At 43.8% G+C, this 14,065-nt stretch overlaps 1 protein-coding gene across 2 annotated transcripts; it reads left to right on the forward strand.

Annotated features, from left to right (window-relative positions):
* The first annotated feature begins 3,252 nt into the window (after nt 1-3,252).
* On the forward strand, nt 3,253-13,501 carry LOC147105093 (pepsin A-like). 2 transcript variants are annotated; one of them, XM_086011171.1, is made up of 8 exons: nt 3,253-3,784; nt 4,996-5,113; nt 6,732-6,850; nt 8,491-8,690; nt 9,200-9,319; nt 10,162-10,306; nt 11,383-11,481; nt 12,423-13,501. In XM_086011171.1, the coding sequence occupies exons 2-8, from the start codon at nt 4,996-4,998 to the stop codon at nt 12,570-12,572; spliced, it is 951 nt and encodes a 316-aa protein (XP_085867297.1). In that variant the 5' UTR covers nt 3,253-3,784; the 3' UTR covers nt 12,573-13,501. The 2 variants fall into 2 exon arrangements, with proteins under 2 accessions (XP_085867297.1, XP_085867296.1); XM_086011170.1 differs by having other exon boundaries at nt 3,254-3,780.
* The last annotated feature ends 564 nt before the right edge of the window (nt 13,502-14,065 follow it).

Below are 14,065 nucleotides of genomic sequence, written 5' to 3' on the forward strand. Positions count from 1 at the left end.
AAGTAAACCCAAACTGAAACTGAATCCCCTTCCCCAACATACAGAAGACACAGGACAGCTAGCTGTATGCTGTTTATGATGTATGTTGTTTGAGCAATTTAGGAACTATTGTAAAGGATCGAGAGCCTAAAGGATAGAAAAACCTGTTGCGTGATGTTAATCGCATTTACGTTAACGTGGCTCAGGTCAGGAAATCCTGGTGCTCCTGGGACTGGACAGGAGCAGCAAACTTCAAGAGATCCAAGTCCAACTGCTTATCTAAATGGGCATTCCTGGAAGAAGACAGTGACGAACGGTCATTGACCTGAAACGTTAACCCTGTTTCTCTCTCCAAAAGATGTTGCTGAGTATTTCCAGCATTTTCTGTGTTTAGTGCTTATCTAGGTCCTCGTGTAAAGGGTTCTGGCCAAAAGGCATGCTCTCCATGAGGTGGCTTCCCTCTCCAAGGTGCTTAATAACAGATTGGTGTAGGGAAGAGTCCCTTCCTTCTTTTATACCAGAAGTTCATCCCACAACTTGGCCTTGGATCTCAAATATGGGCCAAAGTAAGCAGTCTAAACAGTAAAGGGGAACTGTTTGGATATACATCTTCTCTATCACTGAGGAACAGCAAGAGCGCCCTTCACCTCTATTCACTATGGTCCCAAAGTGCTGTGTCCAAGCTAATCTCGCCATCCACCAGAATCCCCAGCTAGTAATATGAATCGATAAATGGGACAGAGTCTCCTTATATCTTTCAATTAGTATCTCCGCAGATTCCCTTTGGAATGGTGCGGACCATAATCACGCACTTGAGCTCACCACCATACTGCGCTGGTTAGTGAATTGTTCAAGATGGCGCGTGGAGTGCGCTGTCCAGCAACAACACACCAGCTGTGAAAATAAACGCCAACATTCTTTGGCACAGACATTTCCATAACAATGTCATCTAACGCGTCATTGGTTAAGACACTGAACAGAATGTGCGACCGTGGACAACTTTGCCTCGCTCCACTTTTGAGATGGGCTCACTGAGTCTCCCATCTATCCTTAAGTGGATCCTAAGGCTGCTACACAGCCCAGATAAAATCTAGGATATGACCACGTAATCCCTCAGCTTCCAGGTTCCTCATGTGACCTTTGTTTGAAACTTTTAGGTAATTCAGTGAAAACAAAATAAATGAGTTTCCCCTGAGCTTGAGATCTCATATAAAGCAACAATGTGCCACATGCGTTCCTTACCCTTGAAACATGCTCTAGGTTTCTATAATCATACTGGCTTCAAAGAGCTAAACACTCACATTTGCAAGAGCCATATGTTATCTTCTTGAACAAATATGCATGTGGTTCTCTTATCAGCTCTAAGTTCTAAAGCTTGACATTTAAAATGTTTGATTGTCAAAAATATCAGCTGATAATTATTAAATAACACCTAGAGTCCGAGTGTGTCCTTCCACAAGGACGATACAACCGCAAATTTTTTTGATGACCTACATCATTTGACTTTATGGACAATAGAACTGGTTGGTACAGACCTGTATAAAAGTAGCCAGACATTTCACAAACCTCACCAACGTCCTGAGAAGTGCCGGACAAGATGAAGTGGCTACTCATTGCACTCGCTTGCATTCAGCTCTCTGAGTGTTTAATCAGGTAGGAAATTATTATTTTATCTGTATCTATGTATCTAAATTTCCATTCTTGTGCAGTGTTTCTTTGTACTGCAGTTTCTATCTAACAGGATCAGTAGGAGATAGTTTTAAGTTCTCTTTCCTTTTAAACATTTGCACATGAAATATTTCTTCCATCGTAGTCATGTTCTATGAGATAATTCAATGTACATTTATTAACATACCTCTATCTACTAATTATTTACCTGCTTCTGATGATCTCCTTCCAAGCATATTACAGAGAACAATATAGCATCTGCGCTAAAGTATCAGTGATTCTTGCCGGGTTTGAGTGGCAGTCCGAGTCTGAATATGGAAATGAGCCCAAGAGTTAAAATCTCTCCAGGCCTCGGCATGCGGGTTTGTCGTGCTCCCCGGATTCCCCCAGCCCAATTCACCGATCCCTCCCCAAGTTAAAATCGAGGCCCCAAGTTCCTTTTCTTTTTTCTTTCTACACCTATTTCAATTAACGTTCAAGCAACTGCTGTTTTGAAGTAGGTTTTTGTATCTCTGATTGACCTAATTTTGAACCATTGTTACAATGCTAGTCCCGCAATCTGCAGAGTTTAATTAAAAGACTAGGGCATGTTGCTCACAACTTTGATTCACCCCCTACTGTGTGTCATGTTTATCTTCACAGAGTTCCCTTGATAAAGGGTAAATCTACCCGTAAGGCTCTTGAAGAACGTGGGTTACTTGGGGAATTTCTGAAGAATCACCCACACAATCCATACTCCAAATATGCAGGACTCTTCAACAGCCAGTCCCTGGCTTCAGGCGAGCCACTTAGAAACTATTTGGACGTAAGTAATCGCTGTCATTTTTGCTGAGGAAATTTAAGGGCAACTTCACTGATCCCGGTGGAGAGTTGAGATTGAAGGAAACTTAGAGATCCAATGCTGCAAAGTAGCAGCCCTATCTTCCGAGCATAGTTCTCCACTGGGAGTGCAGCATTGGTGAATTTGCCCTCAAGTTCCATGTCAGTTGTATTTATTGCAGTAGACCTCCATAGCTTTGCACCGGTTATTGGGCGCATGGGGTTAATTTCGACATTTGGAGGTAGTGTAAAACAGGCGTTATCAGACTGGCCACCCATTATACACCTCTCCCGATTTTGGCTTCCACTGAAGTCAATGGAAATTAAAATCAGGGCAGCTGTACAATGGGCAGCTGATCCGATTTCACCCATTTTACATTATTGCCCAATGTTATCATTAGCCCCCCACCCCCCGCCCTTGTGTTATTCAAGGAATGTGTTAGTAAAGAGTAGATCTCCAGGATCACAGAGTTTAGGTTATGTGACTTGATGGAGAATATACTGCATTAATATAATTAGAAATTATATTTAGCATTGAAAAATTCCTAAAGAAAATAAGAGTAGGTAAACTGTTTTTAATTTTAGCAGCAAGGCATTCTGGCCTAGAAATTCGGTGGGCTTTGCGCCCAGTTACAGCCCAAAGAGGGCTTCTGCGCCAGTAGGGGTGGTAGTGCTGATTTTGAGGGCCGCGGTAATGGCGGCGGTAGCCGGTAGCGCTGCGCCGGCACCGATGACGTCATCGGTGTGCGCAGTGCCCCGGTTCCGCCCCGCTACCGCCCCGACCCCCATCTTCAGTAGGGGCCGCCTCTTCCGTGGTGACCGCTAACAACATCGGGAGACGGGGTCCTTACTGCAGCCTTAGCGGGGCGTTTTAAGGTGGAGGTGCGGCCGGCCGCTTTTTCGGCGGCCGCCTGCCCGCACCTCCTTCCCTGGCCTCCTCCACCGCCCCCCCGCGGCATTGCCGGCTGGTTTCCGTGGAGCCCGGCACTTCTCCGTTGTGCCGGGCTCTTTTGCCGGCTCTCGCGATCGCGGCTCCGGCCGTTGCAGGCACCTCCTCCTTAAGAGAAGGAGGAGGCCTGCAGTACAGCAGCCTGCCGCACCGCATCGGGTGGCGCAGCGGCACCGGGAACGCTGAAATTCACTTTCAGCGCCCCAAGCGGGGGCGGGCACACCCTGGAACAGCGCCCGGTTCCGCCTTGGGGCGCTAAAAGTGAATATGGGACGGGCGCAACTGGCTCCGTGGCCAGCGCAAAATTTTCGGCGCAAACGAGCTGGCGGGGCTATACCCAATTTCTAGGCCTCTGTTTCTACGAGGTAGGTGAGCATTAATCTAGATCTGTAAAATTTTCTTGAGGAATGGAAAATCAATGCAATTACAACAATTTGCATTTACATAGCACCCCTGATGTAGAAGAACATCTATGAATAATTTAGGGAGGGGGAGAAACAGCAAAGATTAAGCAGGGGTTCAAAAAACACAATGGAAGAGCTAGGCTTTTAGGTAGTCTTTGAATGGGGGGAGAGGGGTAGTGAGGTGAAGTAGTTTGTGGAGAGAACGTCAGAAAACAGGAGCAAAGTGAGTGAAAGAAGAGTTTTCAAGGCTGATTGTAACTCTTGGCAAGAAGCCGGTGGGAACAGGCGGCGTTCCCGCCTGGGTGGTTTGAGTCGGAGGCCGGATGGATTTGAACTCTAAAGTAGAGCTGGTTCTTCACTCTCTCCAGGAGTGGAGTTTGTGGGCTGGTATCTACGACTGGAGAAGATCACTCGGATAAAGTGCAGTGTGACTGAAGGGATTTGAAAATGAGGATGAGGGAGCCAACAAGCTGGGAGGCAGGGTAACTGTGACAAGGACAGGAGTGATGAGCACTCAGGAACTTGGGAGAAAAAACTCGACCACAGAGCGGGGAAATAACTGAAGCTTGTGAAGATTGGGGGAGGGGATGCATTTGAGAAATCGATACTTGAGGTGATGAAGGCATGGATTATGGATTTTGTACTGATGAGAGAGAGGTAGGGTGAAGTGAGCAACATGAGCAGTCTTGGTGATAACCATTCTGGATAAGAAAGTCAGGTCAAAGCCGACCACAACCCAAATCCAAGACTTGATGGTGCGGCGAGCAGTCACACAAGACAGCAACAGCCTGAAGATGAGAGTGGTGCCAGAGAGATACGTGTTGTAGGTGTACAAGTGAAAACTGATGCTGTGCTTGTAACAACATCTAGGGTTAGGGTTAGGGTTAGTCCAAAACACCCTTTGTTCTCAATCATACAGGTCTTTCTGTTCCTGTGACGAGGTGCACTGGTTTGCAGGGGTGCAGTGTGGGGAGGAAAATCGGGCAAACTCCTATACAGGCACATGGTCCTTCCAACCTAATTTGCTTCTATGAGCTGTGCCTAGACAGTCCAATACACCTGAGCACAGGAACTTGAACATCTGCCTCAGTGTGTGTCTATATGCACTGAAATTTAATACAGCAACTCTTGGTAAATTATAACATACCTTGTTTCATCTATAAAATATTCTGACAGATGTCTTATTTTGGAGCAATCACCATTGGAACCCCACCACAGAGCTTCACCGTCATCTTTGATACTGGCTCCTCCAACCTTTGGATCACATCAGTTTACTGTAACAGCCAAGTATGCAGTAAGTATACGTAAACAGTTAGACTTCCCAAGATTTCGTTGGCATTTTCCGCTGAGTGATCTGGGCATTGATTGGGAAAGTGTTCCAAGGGCACAATCAATTGATCACCAATTAAAGGACACATAAACTTACAGAAGGTGGCTAAGAGCGTTAAGGGTAAAAGTATTTGGTGGATCCAGACCTTCTGAAAATACAGCCAATTGATTCAACGTGTCAATGTTTATGAAAATACATTTGTTAGAGTTGTGAGGCCTGGTGCTTTGTTTCTTCAAAGATTTGACTTACAGAAGCCCACTTTTGTCGACATGGACGGTGGCAGTCGATGTTCAAGTGCCACCAGCACAAAACATACTCCTAAAAGTTGATCCAATTTAGCGATGTAAAGCCAACTAGGTCAAACTTTTAATTTACATAGTAATCATCAATGCTGTAAATTAAAGCTATATATCCAACTGACTACTTATTCTAATTATAACACACACGTTTATGATTTCTGTTCGATGAGTTTGTGAAATAATTGGATAATGGAATTTAATCACATTACTGCAGTGTCATACCAGTTAGGAAGGATGCTTAATAAAAGAAAATAATGCTAGAAAAATGTGCTCTGGGACTATGTAGTGCACTGGCCTTTCACTCAGAGAACTGGGTTTAAATCCAGCCCATACTGGGTCAGCACTGGCTTAGTTGGTAGCACACTCGCCTTCTGAGTCAGAAGGTTGTCAGTTCAAGTCCCAATCCAGAAACTTGAACACCAAAATCTAGGATGACAGTCCAGTGCTGTACTGAGGGAGTGCTACACTGTCAGAGTGTGCCATCTTTCAGGTGTGATGTTAAATCGAGGCCACATCTGCTCTCTCAGGTAGACGCAAAAGATCCCATGGCACTATTTCAAAGAAGAGCTGGGGAGTTCACCCCGCTGTCCCAGCCAATATTTAACCATTAATCAATAGCACTAAAACAGATTATCTGGTCATTATCACGTTGCTGTTTGTGGGAGCTTGCTGTGCGCAAATTGGCTGCCGTGTCTCCTACATTACAACAGTGACTACACTTCAAAAGTACTTCATTGGCTGTAGAGCACTTTGGGATGTCCTGAGGCTGTGAAAGGTGCTATAGAAATGCAAGTCTTTTTTTTCTTTCCGCGTTAATGGGCCAAAGGTCTCTTACATAAAATCAACTTGGGCCGTCATAACCTAGTTCCTCATGATCATGGGCCCACAGGACAACACTGTCCTGCTGTGACACGAATTGGCAATCTGACTCAGAGAAGCCATACGATGGTTGTACGGAGAAACAGAAAATATTACATTGGTGGGTTACAGCAGAGGCCCATTGTTTGGACAGCACAAAGGTAGCTTTCCTCTAAATCTAACCCATGCTGTACTTGACCCTGTGAACTCTTGATGCTACTGCTGGTTGGCTGATATGTAAAGTGGTTCAATAGCCAGCACCAACACCCCTCACCTAAATGAGTGCAAAATTCAACAGAAAGAAATGGTGGTACAAATGAAGAATTAGAAAGAATATTTTTGGTAAGATCTATCCTTAACTCAGTAGTGGAATAAAACAACCAAACCATTAAATTGAGTGTAATGAAACGTGTACTATTTTGCAGTGAACCACAACAGATATTCACCAAGCAAGTCCTCAACATTCAAGACAGATGACCAAACGCTCTCCATTCAGTATGGTTCAGGCAGTATGACTGGGATCCTGGGCTATGACACAGTCACTGTAAGTATAATGTAACTTTTACTAACAAAGTTATGACAAAACAATGTCAAAATTCTTAAATTGCCCATTCAAGTCAGAGTTCCCTGAATATTAATATCTCCTACTATCAGATCCAATACATTCTTCAAATGCAGGCATAGAGTATTGGTTAGTTGAATAGATCATGTTGCAACAAGCCAATAGGGAGCTTTGTAATGTTAGAGGCCTCTTCTGCATCACCGATTTCCTTCACCCCACCATTGGTGGCCATGTTTTCTGTTGCCTAGGCCCTAAGCTCAGGAATTCCCTCCCTAAACCTCTCCGCCTCTCTACCTCTCTCTCCCCCTTTAATATGCTCCTTAAAACCTACCTCTTTGACCAAGCTTTTGGCCATCTGTCCGAATATCTCCTTGTATGGCTCGGTGTCAAATTTTGTCTGATAATGTTCCTGTGAAGCCCCTTGGGACGTTTTACTGCAGTAAAGGCGCTATATAAATGCGAGTTGCTGTTGTTGTTGGGTGAAGGGCTTCAGCATGGTAACAGGAGTCAATATGTCAATGGGACTTATACTTTTTAGGCTAATTTATAGGTTCATAACAATGGATAGAATTCAATCAAAGATATTTAGAAATGTAGTGTTCCTATTATCTCATTTTTTAAATTAAAGTCAAGCATTATGACAATTCCTTATCGTTCAGCAGTAACATGTCCTACAACAAAGAACTAAAAATCATTGGCCGTTCACTTTTAATATTTCTGAAATTGCCAATGATACAAAGCTAACGAAGGTGGTAGACTCCAAAGCTGAACAGGAAAAACTACAAGAGGATTTCAATAGACTTGGAAGTTGCTATCAACAGTTAAAAAAAACAATATTTTCAAATCTTCAGGGGTCCTGGCCACAACCTCACCCTGGACCCCAAATGGGGCCCACACGCACTGTTGCTGACCTCTGACCAGGTAAGTGAAACCACAGCCAATGATACGCCAGGTTCCTGTGAGGTCAGGATTGCTCAGGAACAGCTGTGGATTTTCACAACCCTGTATCAATAAAGCTAGATTGATTCCTGGGATGAGAGGATTGTCCTATGAGGAGAGATTGATTAGATTGGGCCTATACTCTCTGGAGTTTAGAAGAATGAGAGGTAATCTCATCGAAACATATAAGATTCTGAGGGGGATTGACAGAGGTTGTTTTCACTGGTGGGAGAGTCTAGAACTAGGGGGCATAGTCTCAAGATAAGGGGTTGGCCATTTAAGACTGAGATGAGGAGGAATCTTTTCACTCAGAGGTTGTGAATCTTTGAAATTCTCTACCTCAAAGGGCTGTGGATGCTGAATTGTTGAGTATATTGAAGGCGCAGTCAGATAGATTTTTGGACTCTAGAGGAATCAAGAGATATGGGGATCTTATTGAATGGTGGAGTGGGCCCGAGGGGCCGTATGGCCTACTCCTGCTCCTAATTCTTGTTATGTTCTAAACTGTTGCCCAGTCAATACTGAATTTTGTTATTTGGTAAAGTATCAGCCCGAGGAACAACAAGCATTTTGTCGTAACATGTAAGTAATGTGTGACCTGGATAACAATGCGCTAATGTGTTTGTTGATGACTCTCAGTAAAATAATTCTTCAGAACAAGTTAGCTTTTTCCTTTTGTCTAGGTATCGAACATAGCTATCAGTCAGCAGGAATTTGGTTTAAGTAAGACTGAACCTGGGAGTTCATTCTCCTACGCTTCGTTTGATGGGATTCTCGGATTGGCCTATCCAAGCATTGCATCATCAGGGGCCACACCTGTGTTTGATAACATGATGTCTGATGACCTGGTGCAACAGGACCTGTTTGCTTTTTACCTGAGCAGGTTGGTTTTCTTACCTTCTTGTACTTCCATCTCCGATGCTCCCTGCTGATAATAGGGTATTTACTTAAGGTCACCACAGAACCTTCTTTCTATAAAGCCGATGGGCCTTTGCTCGCCCTTCCTTGTGTTTGTTCTCTCACCTGGATGAACTGTTTTCATGTCAGGTGACCTCTTCACCTTCTAGCAAAGGTCGAAGCACATCCAACTGGATCCCAATGGACAAATTCAACTCCTTTAGATGTTTTAATTGACTTATAGATCCAAGATGGGAAATTGGATAATTGCAATCTCTTTCAGGGATTATGGAAAGAACAATGTTTCATTCCAACCAGCACAGTGACGATCAAGTTCTCTTTTCTTATTTATTTCGCAAAATATTGACTTTGGTCTAATTTCCACTGGTTAATGATGCCACATTGGGCCAGCCAATAAAACATATTGTTGATCAGGAATTTTTGTATCTCTGTTTATGCTCATTTTAATAACATTCTGGTTAAATTGTTTTTCAGAGAGGCTGGTCAGTCCGGAAGTGAAGTTGTATTTGGTGGAATTGATCCAAACCACTACACAGGTCAAATTAACTGGGTGCCCGTCACTCACCAAACTTACTGGCAAATCAGCTTGGACAGGTAAATGACTGACCCATTTCACAATTGGCACGCATTCTGTAACAATCAAGTTGCACTCAACATTGCAAGTGGAAATATTAAGTACAATGGGGTAGCAGTTGAGTTAGTGTGATGATATTGCAACACCTTTCAATGATCAGGAATAAACACAGGGAACGAGCTAACTCAACGATAGCTTCCAGGCCACAATTGGACTATTGTTTAAGTCCAGCCTGAGCAAACAGAGGCTCAATCCATCTAAGGGTAAAGTTATTGCAGGCCATTGCTCGCCGAGAGCACACACTCGGAGTACTTGGAGAATCATGTGCCAAGAATCCATCCTGCATGATTTGCTGTTCATTAAAACTGATTGATTGATTAAAATTAATGAACGAGAAATAGGGCCGACTGCTCATTAGACGTGCGAGAGTACAAATTGGACCTCGTTGCACCTATTTTAACGGAGGTAGAAGGGGCACAACAGGCTATTCTCAGGGGCCAATGTCCCATGCCCATAGGATGCCTGGAAGATGTCTGACCCAATATTGGAATATTTAAATTTAGATTCACCTCTTTGGTTCAGCTCTGCTTGTGTTTTTCACAAATATCTTAGTTTGAGGGTTGACAGCAACAACTTGCATTTATATAGTGCCTTTAATGTAGTAATGTGTCCCAAGATGCTTCACAGGAGCTTTATTAAACAGAATTTGACATCAAACCACATGAGGAGGTATTCAGGCAGATGACCAAAGGCTTGGTCAAAAAGGTATGCTCTAAGGAGCGTCTTAAAGAAGGAGAGAGAGAGGTAGAGATTTAGGGAGGGAATGCATTCAATCAACTGTAACCACCTTTTCCTCTTTCAGGGTGACAATCAATGGGCAGGTTGTGGGCTGCAGTGAGGGCTGTCAGGCCATCGTTGATACTGGTACTTCTCTGCTCACTGGTCCCACTGGACCCATCAGCAAGATCCAGCAATACATTGGTGCAACTCAAGGATACTATGGCGGGGTAAGGCTCTATGTTACAGATCAGACTTTATAATGAACCAAAGGTGGTTCTAGTGATATATTTTTCATTTTGTAGTATTTATAAGATGATGCTTTACTTAAGAGTTTATTCTGTAGCTAACTCTGCAGTCCCTGATCTGGGAGTGCTTGGATGCTGACAGGTACCTGAAACTCTCATTTCCCAGTGCTAACATCCCTGATCTTGATAAGCATAACCATTAACTTCAAAGACTTACAGTGGTGCCCTTGTTTCTGACTTTTGTAGCTAGCTGCAAGATCCAAAAGGATCTCAAGAATCAAGCTTAGCTCCCATCAAAATGACTAAATTTAAGGCCTGTTAAGCCAGGAGTCTATGGGGCTTCCACTGCCCTCCCACTGTAAGTCAGGTGGAAGAGCGCCTGTAGGGCTACAAATTAGGCTGGTCCCGCCTTTGGGTTAGGGTTTCCCAGGGGTCTTGCGAAGGGTGGAGCTTCCACCAACTCCAAGCAAGACTACTGATGTAGGAGGGCTGGAGATTCTCAATGCTGGGAGTTCCTGTGTGCCCGGTAAGCCCAGCCTCTCAAAGGCCAACGGATCATCAATGCCGGGACACCTGGTGAAACCAGGCTGCTAAATGGTGGATGTGAGTCCCACCGAGGGAACTGGGTTGCAGCCTGCACCCCCAAAGAAAGGGTATAAATAATTTTTTTAAATTTGACCCCCTTACGAAGGGGGCCAGTGGAGGCATTTTAACCCTCATCCTGGGGGGTTCCCCCAACAGTTCCTCCTCCACAAGCCCAGCAATTAACGGCCATTTTTACAGCCTCTGGGGGCAGGTAGATGGCCTCCATACACTCTTAGGTTGCAGGGAACCTCCCCACAAACCTCAGAATATCCACCGGGATCGATGACGCAGGTTCCTCACGGGACCATCTTGGCACTTGTGCTGGAATGTAGCCACAGCTGCTTTTAAACGTGACCAACTGTACATCCAATGATTACATCATTGATTTTGCTATTTATACAAGTATTTCCTGCAATGCTTCTCTGAGAACATTCTACTGACGACCATTGTTAAATACTTCACCCTTTTTACAGTACTCCATCAACTGTAACAATCTGTCTAACATGCCCGATGTGGTCTTCACAATCAATGGAATTGACTATCCCCTTTCTCCATCTGAATACACAATCATGGTATGTTTTTGTTTTAATTCGATAAACCTGACTTTGAATGGTTTGACTATGTTCTCTGACTTCAGTATCCAGTAAGATTGCTTCTCAGTTAACTGTAAGATAAGAAAATGAGCAGAAAATTAATGAAAATGTACAAAGTGGTAAGATTGAGTAACTGTACTACATTTAGTTAAAAAATGAACTTCCATATCAATTAATAAAGCAAGAGAAGATGTTAATATTTTATTTATTCATTCTTTTAATATGGGCGTCACTATCAAGGCCAGCATTTATTGCCTATCCCTAGTTGCTCTTGAGAAGGTGGTGGTGAGTCACCTTCTTGAATCTCTGCACTCCATGTGGTGAACGTACACCCACAATTCTGTTAGGGAAGAAGTTCCAGGATTTTGACCCAGTGACGATGAAGGAACAGTGATATATGTCCATGTCAGGATGGTAAGTGACTTGGAAGGGAACTTGGAGGTGATGGTGTTCCATGGACCTGCTGCTCCTGTCCTTCTAGGTGATGGGGATTCGGGATTGGGAGGTGCTGTTGAAGCAATGTTGGCGAGTTGCTGCAGTGCATCCTGTAGATAGTACACACTGCAGCCCGGGTGTGCCGGTGATGGAGGGAGTGGGTGTTTAAGGTGCTGGATGGCCTGTTGATCATGTGGACTGCTTTGTTCTGGATGCTGTCGAACTTCTTGAGTGTTGTCAGTACTGCACCCATGAATGTGTAATGTAGAATAGTGTCTGTGGCACATCGGTGGACCAATTGAGAGACTGATGGACCAAAGAATTTACATTTCTGTGAATTTTTTGATTTAACATAGCATAGTGATCACTAAAGAAGAAACTGTGGATGTTTTTTTTCATTTTTTATTAATATACACACAGAAGAATCAGAATTAGCAACAAAGTAGTTCTAGGGAACTGACTCTCACACTTTGCATTTCTTCCAGGAGCAAGGTGACTGCTTAAGTGGATTTGAAAGCATGTATCTTCCATCCTCTTCTGGAGGGCTCTGGATTCTGGGAGATGTCTTCATTGGGCCATACTATTCCATCTTTGACAGAGGAAACAACCGAATGGGCTTTGCCCAAGCTGCCTAATTTATTCATCCAAGTTTTCATTTATTCATTTAAGGCACATTCAGATCCCATTTTGTGGCTTTTGCTCATTCATCCACAATGATTGAAGCACTGGACCATAGGGTAACAAGAATTCAAATAAAACCCTGGCGAGCCTCTGGTTAAAGAGTACTCAAGCTCATCTGATTTTGCATGAGATGTAGCAAAGAAAAACCCCTAGAATAAAGTCAATGAACTGAAATCTTTTAATTAAATCGGACCAAACTGACCTACAAATCCAATGAATGGCTCATCAAAATGTGCTTTAAATTGATAATTTTGCAAAGTCAACCTTGGATGACAAACCACTTTGTAGATGCACTCCTATATTTTTTGTCCTTTCTCTTGCCTTGAACCCTAATTGAAGACCTGCCTGAACGTTGGACTGAACCTTTCACTGCTATGTGCAATTGATTGTATGAGCGATGGTCCATTCCAGAGTCAAAAGACATCTCCATTTTAGGTGTTTGCCTCTGTGGTGAATCCAGACTTGTGGGTGGAAAGCACACTGTATGGTGTTAGTAAAACACATGAATGTGTTTGTATGAAGTTCCTCTGTCCATTATGAGCAGACGTGTTAATCACTCTTAAAGCAGCAGATAAAGGATCTTCACGCGCACACATGGTGGGGAATTTCCACCTGCACGGCTTGGGCGGTAGATTGGCGTACAGCATTGCCCTTCGCTATAGAACCTGCCCGATTTTCAGAAATGGCGGGCGGGAGTTTACCCGCCCAGAGAGTGAAGGTGACAATTATCCCCATTGTGCTTGTTACTAATATCACGCAGCGTGATTTCACCTTGTTGGTGTATGTCAGGTATTTTCTGTCTTTTTTTGGGGGAACTTTCATTTCTTTATTACAGCATCTCAGCAAAAGCAAAAAGATAATAAACTTAGAAGTATTGCAAACATTTTTTCTGTTGTTTCTGTTTGTTTATGTTAGCTCTGATTGTGGGTGGGGATGTGGGCTGCACCGCACTTCAGTTACAAACTCATTAGCCCTCGGGCCTCATCTGAATAATCTGAGCGAGCTGCCAGCGACTGTCTCGCCCTCACTTATATATGTATGGGGCTTATCGCCTGTTTCAGGCGGACACCAGGGACGACCGCGAAATGGCTTGGCCCAAGTTTGGATGGGACATTTTTACAGACATCCTTGGGGCCCAGGACATTGGTCCCCAAAATTGGGCCTCGTTGCATCCTCTTTATGGGCGCAAAATAGGCGCAACACGGCCCAATTTCTAACCCCAGAAGTCCCAAGTCACCCAAAGCATACTAGACTTACCATGTCATGTCTCAAATTAAAAGACAGAAAGGGAAGACTTGCATTTATACAGCACCTTTCATGACCACCAGACATAAAAAAGCGCTTCACAGCCAATGAAGTACTTTTTGAAGTGTAGTCACTGTTGTAATGTAGGAAATACGGCAGCCAATTTGCGAACAGCAAGGTCCCGCAAACAGCAATGTGATAA

Source organism: Somniosus microcephalus, chromosome 18 (assembly GCF_052327205.1).
Source record: "Somniosus microcephalus isolate GS21.2 chromosome 18, FLI_Smic_1.0, whole genome shotgun sequence".
NCBI classification, from domain to species: domain Eukaryota; kingdom Metazoa; phylum Chordata; class Chondrichthyes; order Squaliformes; family Somniosidae; genus Somniosus; species Somniosus microcephalus.

Coding starts and splice junctions, on each gene's coding strand:
- LOC147105093 (XM_086011171.1), top strand. CDS start 4,996: ATGTCTTATTTTGGAGCAATCACCATTGGAACCCCACCACAGAGCTTC. Junction 8,691..9,199: donor TTTGCTTTTTACCTGAGCAG/GTTGGTTTTCTT, acceptor ATTGTTTTTCAG/AGAGGCTGGTCAGTCCGGAA. Junction 9,320..10,161: donor TGGCAAATCAGCTTGGACAG/GTAAATGACTGA, acceptor TTCCTCTTTCAG/GGTGACAATCAATGGGCAGG.